Below are 15,580 nucleotides of genomic sequence, written 5' to 3' on the forward strand. Positions count from 1 at the left end.
AGTATTCTATTTTTGCCTTTGGACGTTCAAAGGTCGGCTCATAGTGTTCTTAGGGTCGACTCCTTCAGTGCAGAACTTTATAAATTTGATTTCATTCTTCCACATTGGGAGTTATGGATTGATATCATTTTGGCTTCCTCTGAGTATTCTAGTTCACTCCAAACAAGTGATTGATAAATTTTTTACTCAAATATTCCGCATCATTAAAATCAAACCTCTTAGGTCACCAAAGATGATAAAGATTATTGATCAAATTGATGCAAATAGAATCAAATCAATTCAAGATCTATTTATTTTTTTTTTGTCTTTTGGAAGTTTGTTTATTGATGGTTTCTTTTAGATATTTTCTTACTCATCAGACAAGTCGATCCATAAAATTGAAAGAAATGCAAGCTTGATGCATGGCGAGAGCAATGGCTTTCTCAAGATATGATACTTGGTTTGTTTCATCTTCTTTTAGCCTCTTTTTTTTCAATATTTTAAATCTCAGATTTTGGAGAATGGGGATTTGACAAGATATATTCGAATGTTGAACTTTATGTTTTTGCTTGATTTTATTTAAGAGACTTTTTTTTTTGATAATTTTCAGCCATACCTCGTTTTTCTCATTGAAAAAAAAGAGTGGGCATCCTTATTCTAGGAACATTACTATCCGTGTGTGGCTTTAAACAAACTTCACAACATCACAAAGAACTTAAGGACATTATAGCTATCCTTGGGTTGGACGAATTATCTAACGAGGATCGTTTAATTGTAGCAAGTGCACAAAAAAATTGAGCGTGTTGCAAAAGCATCGCGGTGGCCCTAACATCTTTAGCTCGTCATTTTTATTCAATTATGAAGTCTCAATCGCTCATTTTTATTTTTTACGTGCCAGATCATGAATTAGTAACTGCATCCAATCTCCAAAAACATCCCAATTGTTTAGAACTTTCTATTTTTGGAATCGGATGTTTACGGAATCCCATGAATAGATCAAATCTTATTCCATGATATTTTCATAAGATTCCTCTTTCTTATTCTTAAGCAAGCCTCCCAAGAGGGCTTAGTTGATCATGATTTATGTTTCATTTTTCTTTTCCTTTTTGTTTGTTTTGAGAAAGATATCATCCAATTCTTTTTCTATTGATTCTTTTCCAATCGATATGTATGGATCTATGGATCTATGTGTCTATATAAATCTTGTTCATGGATTAACAATAATATGCAAGAGCTCTATTTGTCTCTACCATTCTATGAGTTTCTTTCTTTATGCTTATGGCATCGCCACTCCCATTGGCAGTATCTACTGATTCGGAACTTAATTAGAAAGCTATATTTCGATCCGAACTTTTTCTTAGGTTCTATCTTTAGCACTTACCTGAATTGCCCTAGTCCTCAATCCATTAATTGAGATGCCCTGATGCAACAATGAATGAGAATAATTCTATACCCCTTTTATCTCATTCAAAACTTGATCGAAGAACCAACGTTCATAGAAGAAGCAATAGAGTCGATTACAAAAAGTACTTGATTGAGCTCAAATTGGAAGCAAACTAGTTTGGAGCTCAAATTGCTCTACCTTAGTCCTCAAATCCTAATAACAATTCGTCTGGACATACAAAAATAAAAATTAATAAATAAAAAGGCGGGAGGGGTAACTACTTTCTATCTTTGTTCAATTATTTATACACAATTTGTCTTTTTTTTTTTTTTTTGTATTCAAGAGAAGCTAATGGATGAGTGAGGGCTTCCCTTTTCAATTCACGTAATGTGATTTGGGACATGATGGAAGTTTGCATGCCTGGGTGGGCAAGTGATCACTAGAATATAGCACAAGATCACCTTTTCTTGCTACCATTGGTCATCTTGTCAACTATCTTATTCATTTGTGGGTGGATATTTTGCTTGTATTTGTTTTCAACATTTTTTTTTTGGGACTTTCTTGCACAAAGAAAATGATCATTCAGTTTGGGCTACAAGCGATGGTTGGTTGGGCATTAATAATGAAATAAAGATTACAAGGCAAGAAGTACGACACCTCATATTTTTCTTCCCTCCTTGTCTAGTGCTATCCTTTTCTAAGACTAGTCGGAATAGTATTTTCTATTATATATAATATAACTATTTATTTTAATCCCATTGGTGAGAAATATTATCTCTTATTCAATAATTAAAAAAATTAAAATCTTTTTGTTTATATTTTATTATATTAAAATATTTCTTTGTATTTATTTTGCTTGTATAAATTATACATCTCTTATTCATTATAGTATAACACAAAATTATTTTTATATAATACATATTATTTTTTTAAATTTCATATTTAAGTTTGGTGCATATTAAGGGGATTCTGGGTGGGTCGCGGCCACCGTAGATCCTTCATTCCCTCTGAAACCCCAAAACCCCGAATCGCTCCCCCGGGTCATCCTCTACACACTCTATGGCGGCGGCCGCCCTCCGCCGAATCCCTCGAAGAATCCTCTTCCCCCGACGAAACCACCTCTCCACGCTCTCCGAACCCACCTCTTCTCCTCCCTCCCCTCCCGCTTCCACTCCCCTCGCCCGCCTCAAATCCGCCATCCGGGCCGAGTCGGACCCCGACCGCGTCGCCGAGCTCTTCCAGTCCGCCGCCTCCCTCCCCCGCTTCCACGCCCAGCGGCCCCTCTTCTACCTCGCCGTCCAGAAGCTCGCCCGTGCCCGCCGCCCCGACCTCGTCGAGCGCCTCCTCGATCCCCTCCTCTCCGACCCGGCCGCCCCCCGCTCTGAGGGCTTCCTTATCCGCCTCATCTGTCTCTACTCCTCCGTTGACATGCCTGATCACGCCTCCCGTACCTTCGACCGCATGCCAAGCCTCGGCGTCCCCCGCACCGAGAAGTCCCTCTCGGCGCTTCTCTCCGCATTCCTCCACAACCGCCGCTTCGATCGCCTCCGCGACGCCTTCGATCGGGCGCCCAAGGAGTTCGGCATTGTCCCGGGCGTCGTGTCCCACAATATCCTTCTTCAGGCCTTGTGCGAGAACGGCGAAGTCGAGACTGCCCGCAAGATGCTCGACGAAATGGAGGAGAAGAAAAAGGATTTCGGAGTGGAGCCGGATATCGTCTCGTATAATACGCTGCTGAATGGGTATCTAAAGAAAGGGGATGACGATGGATTCGAAGAGATTCTAAAAGAGATTGCCCACATAGGATTGGAGTCTAATGTGGTGACTTTTAATTGTAGGATCTCGAAATTTTGTCGGAAAAATGAGAGCTTTAAGGCTGAGGAGTTGCTGGATGTGATGGTCTCAAAGGGGATCCTGCCAAATCTCGGTACCTTCAATCCAATAATTGAAGGGTTCTGCAAAGAAGGGGACGTGGGCTCGGCTGTGAGGGTGTTCAAGAGGATGAGAGTGATGAAGAGGATAAATGGGAAGGAAGGGGTGTCACCGAATCCTGACACATACATTGTGTTGATTAGAAATCTGGTTGAGAAGGGAGAATTTGGTGAGGCATTGATGATCTGCAAGGAGTGTTTGACTAAGAAATTGGCGCCACCATTTGAGGTCGTGAAAGGATTGATTGATGGTCTCGTGAGGGATTCCAAGGTTGATGAGGCAAAGAATGTTGTTACAAAGATGAGGGAGATACTTAAAGGTGATGCTGTAGATGCATGGAAGAAATTTGAAGTTGCACTCTCTTTGTAGAGTGCACTAATTATAAACCAGCAAGTGTTTGAAAGTTGTGCTCCTGCTGGAGTTGTCTTCTGGCATTTGAAATGATATACTGGGTGCTTAATGTCAAACATATGTAGGTTTAGCTTTTGCTTGTAGTTTGTCTTTATGTATTGACATTCAGAGAGCTTGCTTGAGTTAGGCAGCTGGTTTTGTGTTGTCAATGTAAGTTTCAAACTTGATTGAGCATTCAAATTGCTTTATTACATTTTTGTTGTTTTAATTTGATGCAAATGGTGATAGATAGTATTTGTTGCCGTGCAATGGAAATAAGGATTACATGGTTGTGTACTTCTTAATCATTTATTTTTTGTGCTCAAAGGAAAGTCTGTAATAGTGCATTTTTTTAATGTCAAATGACTATTAGATTCTTTTGCAGTTTCATACACAGTTGAGTGTGCCATCACCATGTCTTTGGAGATGGTTATGTGGTGTTTTTAAGGCTAAGTAGCTGGATGCCGTGCTTTTGAAGAAAGTCCTACTAAAAAGCATTATCTTCATTTCTGTAACTAATGTCTTTAGCTCAGAATGAAATGCTGGTTCAGCCGTAAGGGTCTTAAAGAGGATGACATTTGCAAACAGGATGATGTTGTTTCACATGTCCTACTATGGTTTTGGAAATCTGCACGTGTTTGCTTAGGATATTTTCCATCTGTCTGAACTTATGAAAGAGTTTGGTTGATGGGCCATTTGTAAGGCAAGGGAGTTTTCTCCAACATGAGGATGGTATCAAAAGATATGCTACAAATGCGTGAAGGAAATGTGAGAATTATATTTTACATTGACAAATTTTCTGTGAATGTTATAAGGCTGTTTTCTTGTGATACATCTTTTCTGGTATTAAAACATTAGAGCAAATGCTAAAGTTTAAATTTTGATACATTGTTGGTTGGTGGCAGTTTGCTTTTACTATAAAACTTGGAGAAACTATTGGCTGGAAAGCTAATCCTTGTAATTTTTTGGTGGTAGCTTATGAATGCATTTGATTCTAACCATTCTCTCCAACATTTGACAAGTTATGGTTCCTATTCTTATTACTATTGAAGAATAATTGTTTTACTATTGAAGAATAATTGTTTATACACTGTAGTTCCATTAAGAAGTAAGAAATACAAGCATGCTTAAATGGTTGTACTAGTTGATCATTGATCTATCACTAGACTTTGTGGTGATTCCAGTGCTGGATATGTTTCTGGTTTTATATCCAGCTTGTTACATTTATCCTCACATGCTTATTGTTTTTTCTTGAGATCTAGATTTACTTATACAAAATTGAACACATGTCAACCAACTATAGGAAATGTTGAATTTCGAGCTGAACACAAACTGCTCATAAGCAACTCGTTTATTTGACAACCCTATCTTCAACCTTAGATCTAAATTGGGATCAATTATTTGCTTAGATGCAATTTTGTTAGAACAATTATTCCTTTTAGATTTCTGTCTCAACTTCTCCACTTCGATATGATTCACATGCAAGTTGCCATTGCATCCATTATCCCTATAGATAATATTTATCAAGCATACCCCTCTCTTCCCTTCCACTTGTAGATTGCTAGATATCATATGGTTGTAACTACTCTTTAAGAAATCCATTCCATCCAATGGAGAGCCTAAGGTGGTCATGTAGTAGAGATAATGGAAAAATTCGAGTTTCATTGAAACTTTCAGGATCTGGGTTTCATACTTTGAGGGTATTAGTGACTTTTTGTAGGTTATATCTCTTAGCATAAGCTTCTTCATAAATATGATCTCCTCGATCAGTATACTACTTCTACTAAAACTTCTAGATTTAAATTGAGAGCAACGATTTGTTTAGATGCAATTTGCGTAGAAGTGATTACTTGTGGCCTTTTATGACATGACTCCAACTGGAAGTCATATGGGTGATACACTCTGTGCTTGGTAGTACTTTCTATAAGGTATATCATTCTGAGTGAGCTTCTTTGTAATATTATCTCTTGGATCATCATAGTACTTTTTCTCTTATAACTTTTGGATCAAAATTTTGGAGTAGCTATTTGTTTAGATGCAGTTTTGGTAGAATAGATGTGCTTTTGAAGATTTGTCTCAGGACCTCCACTTTGTTATGATTAGCACAAATTTCCCTCATATATAATATCTAAATATATGTTTATTATAGCTTGTCCCTCTCTTCAAACCTATAAAGCACCATGATGTCATTCAGTTACAATTACATTTCTTTTACAAATCCAATTCTTTCAATAGAGTGCACATGACTAGTTATATAATAGAGATAATGGAGGAGCCATTCCATGCCCTCTATCCAAAAGTTGAAGTTCTATAGTAACTTGCGAGCAGTGGAGCTCATACTTTAAAAGTATAACTAGCTTTCTGTATGTTATATCCTTTGGTGTGAGCTTCTTTATAAATGTTTTCTGCATCACCATTTTATCTTTCCTACTACAACCTTTAGATCTATTGGGAGCAATTATTTGCCATTTTGATGCAATTTTGACAGAACATATATTCCTTTGACATGTTTATCTCAACTCCTTTACTATGTTACTATTTGCACAAAAAGTTGACACCAAATACATTATCTTCATATAGGGAATCTATTGTATGTGTTATTTGTGGCCCCTCCTCTCCTTGCACCTGTAGAACACCATTATATAATTTGGCTACAACCTCTCTTCTGCACACCTACCTTGGGAACACATGACTTGCCATATAATAGAAACAATATAAAAGTCACACCATGCAATCTCTCCAAGAATTTAATTTTTGTTGAAAGTTGTCAATAGTGAAGCTCATAATTTAAAGACATTATTAACTTTCTTTAAGGTTATCTCACTCAGTGTGAGCTCGTCTATAATTATCATCTCCTAGATAATCACCATATCTCTTCTACTGCAACTTTCGTATCTAATTAGGAACAACTATTTGCATAGATGCAATTTTGGTCTAACAAATATTTCTTTTTGATTTTTATCTCAACTTATTCACTTTGTTACTATTTGCAAAGCAGCTGTCACCACATTCATTGCTCATAAATTATCTCTTTTTACATACATATATGAGGCCTCTACGACTCGCCATTGTAAGCACCATGACTTCATTTGGCTATAATTTTTTTTAAAAGAAATTTACTCCATCCAGGAAAGAGCACACAATGGTCATATAACAAAGATTCAATCATTCTTTGCCCTCTCAACCCAAAAATTTAGACTTCTCCTAAAACATATCAAAAGTGGATAGCTTTTTACATGTTGCATTAATTGCGGTAAGCTTTTTCGTCAATGTCATCTCCTTAATCATCATAGTACTTTTTCTGCTACAATATTTAGGTATAAATTAGGAGCAACTACTCGGTTTGATGCAATTTTTGTAGAGCAAATGTTTCTTTTAGATTTTTTGTCACAACTCCACTACCTCGTTACAATTTGTATGTAAGCTCCCACCACATCCATTGTCCTCATGTATATTATCTATTAAAAAATATTAATTATTATCCCTCCCTCTTTTCACACTTGTAGGGTACCAAGTGTAAACACTACCAAGCTATAGTAGGATAAATAACTCCTTTGTCTAGTTGCAACCAACCTGATGAACTTTATTTTAGCACCTACTTCTAACCCTAAACCACCTAACCCTATCCTAAACCACCTAATCTTTATTTTAAAATATTTGATCCTAATTCTAGGTTGCCTAATCCAAATTTCAACTTTTTCTTTGATCTAATCAAACCAAGTCCTCTAGCCAAACACCATCGACACACCTAAATAGTCCAAAATTCTCACTTAAAATTTGAGCCTATTATTGATTCAATATAAAATTGGGTTAAAATTGATATCCTTCATTCCCCTCTTGCCATATATCTTCTCCAATACACTCCCCACATGCTCTCCTTGTCACACCAGATTCTATTCCTACTACAAGATAAATCCAAGATATCCAAATATCTTCCATAACAAACCTTTATCCTCTCTTAATGCTAATCTTGTGGCATATATTAGACCTAAGTATGTCCTTCATGTTTAGCCCTAGTAGCCCCACCAAAAGATATTTATCATTAAGCCTCCCTTGAAATCTAGCCTTATTAACACCTTTGGCGTCTTTAAACAACCACCATTAGGTCTTCTTATCCTCCTACAATATCCCAACCCTTTATTCCCCTTCCACCTTATCGATTCAAGAGGAGGAAAGACCTAATCCTTTTTCCCACATAGCTATCTCTTTACCCCTCAATTAGTTCTGATCATTTAATCCTAGCCATTCTCTCTATTTCCTAATCTTTGCCACTTAATAAAATACCAACCTAAAAAATACACTTGCTTTAAGTCCTAACCCTGCACATTCTCATTATTCTCCTTTTCCCTTTAGCTATAGAAAGGAACCATCTCAACTCCATCTTAACCACTATATCTCACGACTAAATTGCATCTAGCTAAATCTAAACTCCTAAACCAACCTCTCTTCCTCCTACATAATCATAGTTCTTAATTCTTAAAGAAATAGAACAAATATACCTTTTTTGTGTCTTAACCCTCCAACCTAGCTACATCACTAATCTCTTTCAATACCCTAGTAAAAATAGGATTAAGCCATCTATCACCCTTCATCAATCCTTAGATCTAGGGTTGTCCCCTCCATAAATCCTAGCTACCCATGCTCTCTTATAAATAATCCCTCTCATCTTCTAAAAAATCTATAGAACATCTGCATAGAAAATTCACACAGAAAATCTCTTAGAAATTAGCAAGTGCTACGGAAAACCTACCACCTTGAGTCCTCTAAACCCTATGCCCTATCTCTTACCTTGTTCCTCTTTCTATTTCCTCCTTGCATGAGGTCCTTACCTTAGCCTCCATTGGCAACCACCCAAGCAAGAGGGAGCCATGAAGGGGTCTTGGGTGCTAATAACCCCTCCCCCCTTTTTCGTTTTCTAATTTACTATGCATAAATCCCCAAATGAGTTAGAAAATCATATCTTCCCTCTAGAGGAGGGGTAGTGGGGTATGCCTGCGGGTCCTTTCCTACCATTAACCTATATTTTTATTTAACTTTATCTATACTAGATTCCTAGTTACCTAAGCTAGGTGGTGATTCTAACACCCTAGACCCTAATGAGTACACAACAGGACATAATTTCGGCATTTTATTTTTTATTTTTGTAAATCCACTCCATCCAACTGAGAGAACTTGACTAGCTATATAACAAGATAATAGAAGAGCTACTCCTTGCCAATCGAAACTAGTAGAATGTGAAGCATACATTTTAAGTGTATTACTAGATTTTTATAAATTTGTAATTAGTATGAGCTTCTTCAGAAATATCATCTTGTAGATCATCATTGGACCTCTCTTGTTGTGAAGTTTTACTATAATAGAACAGTGCTACAATGGTAGTTCATTTGGATCCGCTAACAAACCTATATTAGTTTGTGAGCATTAAAGTATAGTTTAAAAATGGCCCTCGTTTATCGTGGGAGAGCCTTTAACTTCATATGCTATTGTTGTAGCATTAGCCTCATCCTTAGAAAGACATAATAGCAAGGTTCCCATCCATGTGCTTAAAAGTCTAGAAAGCCTAGAAGTCATGTTGTAGAATGCTAAAGTTCTTTAAAGAAATATACAAAAATGTGAAGGAGGGCTTACAATATAGGTAGATAGATAGAGATTCTCGAGGATGACTAACAAAGAGTTTAGATCTTAAAAGTAATAGATAAGTAGAAGGATATGTCAATGAAAGAAGAGTAATTTAAGCAAAGGAATAGGAGTAAATGACCAAATATAGCTACAAATACTCTCCACATGAACAAACAAATATGCATATAATGGTTGATGCAAGCAAAGCATGTAATATACTGTAAGTTATCTTGTTTGAAGAAAATTGCTGCATCTCATGATATGAAGCTGCCATATAGGTTGGAAGGTACTATAGAGTTATTGCAATGATGGTGAAGCAAGAGAAGGTGCAGGCTAGAATAGCAATATACCATGGATTGGATTGCAATAAAAATAGCAATGATAGTGTAGTAGTGGGGGAGGGGGAGAGAGAGAGAGGAGGTGGTGGTGGCGATGTAGCAGGAAAGAGAGCACGAGGGAGGGGGTGGGTGCAGTGAGGTGCAATGATGCCGAAGTGCCTAGGATGCACATGACGCCACATAGGTCATGAGTTCCGACCTCATGAGTTGCAGATCATCTACGCACGAGTCTTAGGACACGACTAGTTTTTGATGATTAGTTATTTTTCTGTTTTAGTTAGAAAAGTTTGATGTTAGCAAATTCTAGGAAGTTTTGATTTTTGAGAACCTTCTTTTTGAAAACTTTTTATGTTATTAGAAAAGTTAGTAGTCAGAATTCTTGAAGTTAGAATAGAACTTAGAATCTCACATTAGAAAGTTGAAGAAAAGAGTCCCTTTATAAATACCGTATTAGGACTCCTCTTGTAATCATACTTGAGATATTTGAGTTATTGACTAATAGAGATTTTATTATGTGAACTATTCTTGCTTTCCTTCTCTCTGTTCTCTCTCTCTCCTATTTTGTGGATCTTTAGTGTTTGTGAGTGAGTACGTGAGAGCTATATCCTTGGAGTGGCTTACCAAAATGGCTGCCACAATTGGTTGCGCTGACATACTCTTCCTCCTTTGTGGCTTTAGTCCAAGTTCAACACCTCTTGGTATCAGTTGGTATCAGAGCACGATTTTAAGATGCTGCCCTATTAACACAACGTCGAAGAACATGTTGTACATGAGCTAGATCTGTGAGATATCAAAGTAGATGAATTGTGCCACCAGCTTGAACAAGTTCGATAAGAAAGCATGAGCTTCATTAATGCAAGAGCAATGTGAATGCCAACATCACTAGCATTCCAATCACTACTCTGATAAAGAGCCCTTTGACAATAATAGAGAGTGTTCCAATGAAGAAGTGGAAGATTTCAATCCGTTCTACAATAAAAAAAAGTGTCTTCGTTGAGTTAAGAAGATAGCCAGCATTAACGTGAAGGAAGACTACATTGCAACCATCATGACTTTTGTAGTAAAATAGACATCCATGACTTTGAAGGATTCCTACAACCTGACGAGTTCATTGATTGGCTTCACACTATTGAACGAGTTAATACATTTTTTGATAATTAACATATGAAGCTAGTTGCCATAAAGCTTAAGAAGTTTGCATTAATTTGGTAGAAAAATCAGAATTGACGATGTGAGCATGAAAGATGTGGCAAGTTTCAAATGTGTGATAACATGCATTGCAAATACAAACATAAATTTCTCCTTGAAGTTTGTCACTAGAATAAATTTTTTAAGTTCCACAATCTTCAGTAGCATAACATGACTGTAGAAAAATACACAATAGAATTCAAGCAACCTTTCATGATGTGCAACATCAAGGAGCCCAAAGAGTAAACTATAGCGTGATATCTTGATAAAGCCTGAAATTGGTTAAGTCATGCAACTTCAACCCTATTGGATGCTGAATGATGTGATAAGCTTGGCAACAAAAGGTCGCGAAGCAGCAACTAAGAATAAATAATTCATATTTTCCAACGTATAGAGATGGAGCATCGGACTAAGGGAGTTCTATATCGAAAATGCCAGCACCCTCCAAAGCCAGCACCTCCCAACTATTCTAGAAGAAGGATAAGGGCATCCTCAGCAACCTCAGCCGTTCCAACACTGTCACCTCCAACCCTCACGAGTGTTTCAAGTGCCAAGAATTTGGGCATATTGCAGTTGGCTGCCCAATTAGAAAGCTTGTCTCTTTGGTGGAAGAAGATTCATGCATAAAGTGGAGAAAGAAGATCATATAGTTAAGTAGGATGAGGAAGACTGAGTGAGACGAACTAGTGCATGCTGATCAAGGTGAAATTTTGATGGTTCGTCGTACCTTTAATACTACCATGGTAGTTGATAATGAAGATTGGTTACACCACAACCTCTTCCATACTAAGTGTACCTTGCATAGCAAGATATGCAACGTCATCATAGATGGAGGCAATTATGACAACATTGTTGCAATATTGACGATTGACAAGCTAAATTGCTTATCGAAAATCACCCATATCCCTACAAGTTGCAGTGGCTAAGGCAATGAAGTAAGGGTCGCAAAGCTTTGTTTAGTCCAATTCTCCATCAAAAAATGATATCAAGATGAGGCATGATGCAATGTTATTCCTATGGACGCTCGTCATATATTGTTAGAACGTTGATGACAGTATGATCATAGAGCTATTCATGATGACTTCATAATTACTTATACTTTTGAGAAGGATGACATGAAGATCACCTTGGTACCCTGGAAGATGGATCATTGCCCCAAGCTCGCATTGGCAATGCCTTCAAATCCAAGCCCGAACTCCTCAAGGCATATAAGGAGTCTACTATTGTGTGTGATGTAATCATGCTAGAAGAGAATAAGGAGTCCAAAAAGTTGATTGATGTTGTGCTCGATGAGATCTTAGCCGGACTGTCTCCTACGTGCGACATCCAACACTGCATCAACCTTGTACCTGATGTCGTCATCCCCAGCAAGCTTGCTTACTATATGAATCCCAAGTAGCATGAAGAACCTCAGCGCCATGTGATAGAGTTCATGGAGAAAGTGCTAGTCTAGGAAAGCATTAGTCCGTGTGCCTTGCCAGCAGTACTAGTACCTAAAAAGAATAAATCATGCCGTATGTGCATTGATAGTTGAGCTGTTAACAAGATCATATCAAGTACCAATTTTTCATCCATGGACTTGATGATTTTCTTGACCAACTATATGGCTCGATTATTTTCTCCAAGATCGATTTTTGAAGCGGCTATCATCAGATTCGACTACACTCAGGTGATGAATGGAAGATTGCCTTTAAGACTCAAGATAGCCTATACCATAAGACGGTCATGCTGTTTGGCCTCTCCAATGCTCCAAACACTTTTATGGGTTTCATGAATCAAATCTTCAGGTCATTTATTAAGAGATTTGTCATCATGTATTTTGATGACATTCTTGTCTACAGTAAGAGGAAGAGCACGTGAGACATCTCCAACAAGTGTTCCTCGGCTTAAGAGAGCAAAAGTTGTTTATCAATATAAAGAAGTATCAATTCCTCACTGACAAATTAAAATTTCTCGAATTTATTATATCAAGCTGAGGTATCGAAGTGGATCCTAGCAAAGTTGAAGCCATCACTAGCTGGCCTACACCTAAGATGTTGCATGAGGTGAAAAGTTTTTATGGCTTAACCTTTTTTTTTATCGGTGAATTATGAAGAATTTTAGTTATATCGCTATGCCAATGATTAAGTGTATGAAGGAAGATCAATTTTGGTCAACAGATGAAGCACAACAAATTTTCAAAGAATCGAAGAAGAAGATTACTAAAGCAAGCACCTCCAAACTTTGACCTAATCTTCAAAGTTGATTACGATGCTTCTAGTGTTGATATTGGTGCCGTCCTCAGCTAAGAAGGCCGTTGGATTATTTTTAGTAAGAAGTTGAATGATGCCAAGCTCAAGTACTCAACATGTTACAAGAATTCTATGCTATCATACATGCTTTGGATCATTGGAGTCATTATCTATGGCACAAGAAGTTTATTCTCTGCTCCAACCATGAGGTACTCAAGCACCTGAATTCCTAACATAAACCTAACCACCGGCATGCCGTTTTGAGTGAGTTCCTTCATCCTTTTCCTTTCCTTCTCAAGCATAAATTGGATATCTAAAATTGAGTAGCGGATGCTTTGAGTAGATGACATGCACTCCTTTCCAATACATAGTTGAAAGTTATTAGATTTGAAGTTGTCAAGAAATTGGATGAAAAAATTTAGATTTTGGAGAGATTTGGAAGCTTAGTGCTGAAGGTTTTTATCAGCAATTTTGTCTCTAAAAGAAATTTCTGTTCATGGTATCCACCTGTGTATGCCTCAATGTTCGTTTCGATAGGCTATCATCCTGGAAGCCCATTATGGTGGACATGTTGGAACACTCTAGACGAGATAAGATTGTGGCGCTTATCAAGAAAAAATTTTTTTGGTCAAGGATAGAAAAGGATGTAATACATCATATTGAGTGGTATCGAGTTTGCCACATTGCCAAGTCAGGAAGATAGAATGCCAAACTCTACTTACCATTGCTGGTTTCAAAGGATCCATGGAAAGATATAATCATGGATTTCATTGTGGGCTTACCTAGGACTTAATGGAACAAGGATTTAGTCATGGTAGTGGTTGATCGATTCTTCAAGATGGTTCACTTTGTGTCCTATCAGAAGACACATGATGCCTATCATCTTGTTGAACTCTACTTTTACGAGATTGTGCACCTTTATGGTATTCCTAAGACAATTACATTTGATAGGAACGTGAAGTTTATGAGTCATTTTTGGTGAACCTTATGGTGGAAGATGGGTATTCAACTTTAATTCAGCTCAGTTAGCCATCCGCAAATAGATGGTTAGACTGAAGCTGGAAACCAAAGTTTAGGAAATCTATGGAGAAATTTTATTGGTAACCATATGCAATAGGTGGAATCTTTTATTGGCCCAAGCCGAACTTGCTTACAATAATCTGGTGAGTTAAGCGACTGGAAAGTATCCATTTGAAATCGTCTTTAATAAACAACCTTTGAGCCTATTAGACCTTGCACTCCTACCAACGACATGCCAATTTTGTGGAGATACTAATGCATGAGATAAGGAGATTAAAAAACTACATGAAGATGTGTGAGAAAGGATTCACCGACAAACAACAAAATACCATTATTATGCCAACAAGCATAAGAAACGTGCCATCTTCTTTTTTTTTGGTACATAAAAACTGTCATCTTCAAAGAAGGTAACTTTGTTTGGGTGCACTTAAGGAAAGAACAATTCCTTTCTAGAAGTACCAAGTTATCTCTTGAGCAGATGGCCCTTTCAAAGTTCTGAAATGCATTAATGATATGTCTATAAATTTAAACTTTCAGGAGACTATGGAGTATCTGCAACATTCAATATAGCTGGCTTATCGCCTTAATATGAAGACCAAAAAGATCAAGAAGATCTAGACTTGATGACAAGTTTTTTCCAACTAGTGGAGTATAATACCAGAGCACCTAGGGTGCATGTGATGCAGCACGAGTTGTGAGTCCTAATCACATGGGTCATTGGACATAACTAGTTTTTGATGATTAGTTATTTTTCTATCTTAGAAAAATTTGATGTTAGTAAATTTTAGAGAATTTTGATTTTTGTGAACCTTCTTTTTGAGAACTTTGATGTTATTATAAAAGTTAGTAGTCAAAATTTTTCGAGTTAGAATAGGACTTAAAATTCTATATTAAAAAGTTGAAGAAAATAGTCCCTTTATACTACTTATAAATACCTCATTAGGATTCCTCTTGTAATCATACTTGTGATACTTGAGTTATTGATTAATGGAGATTTTATTGTGGAAACTATTCTTCCCTTGCCTTTTCTTTATTCTCTCTCTTTTCCCTTTTGATAGATTCCTAGGGTTTGCAAATGAGAGTGCGAAAGTTGTATCTTTGGAGTGGCCTGCCAAAATGATGCTTTTGGCCTTGGAAGAGAATGATCTACCTCTAGTTGTTTTCTAAGTACTATCCACCCCTATGTTGTACGTGTCGTAGTGTGATTTCTACCTCGCTACACTCGGTTGCACTGATGTACCCTTTCTCTTTTAAGTTTTTAGCCCAAATTTAATACTTTGCTCCCTTCATGTAGTGAACTAGTCTACGATCATCTTGGGGCGATCTATTGGAGTATGGTAGTGATGGAGTAGAGAGAGATAGAGTGCGAGTAGACTAGAGAGAGTGGAACCCTCTCTATTATGTGAGATCGATGCACTCTCGACCACTCATCATACACGGATGGCCGTGATTGGTCGACCAACCATCTCCAGCTCATTGTTGAACTAGAGAGGGTTCCA

At 37.3% G+C, this 15,580-nt stretch overlaps 1 protein-coding gene across 1 annotated transcript; it reads left to right on the forward strand.

Annotated features, from left to right (window-relative positions):
- Positions 1–2,340: 2,340 nt before the first annotated feature.
- Positions 2,341–3,899, forward strand: LOC103697707 (uncharacterized). Its single transcript, XM_088717857.2, has one exon. It carries the CDS (start codon positions 2,423–2,425, stop codon positions 3,662–3,664), a length of 1,242 nt encoding a protein of 413 aa, XP_088573983.2. The 5' UTR covers positions 2,341–2,422; the 3' UTR covers positions 3,665–3,899.
- Positions 3,900–15,580: the final 11,681 nt, after the last annotated feature.

This window comes from Phoenix dactylifera, chromosome 3, assembly GCF_051530095.1.
Source record: "Phoenix dactylifera cultivar Ajwa chromosome 3, Ajwa_hap1_PhDact_Kaust_v1.1, whole genome shotgun sequence".
Taxonomy (NCBI): domain Eukaryota; kingdom Viridiplantae; phylum Streptophyta; class Magnoliopsida; order Arecales; family Arecaceae; genus Phoenix; species Phoenix dactylifera.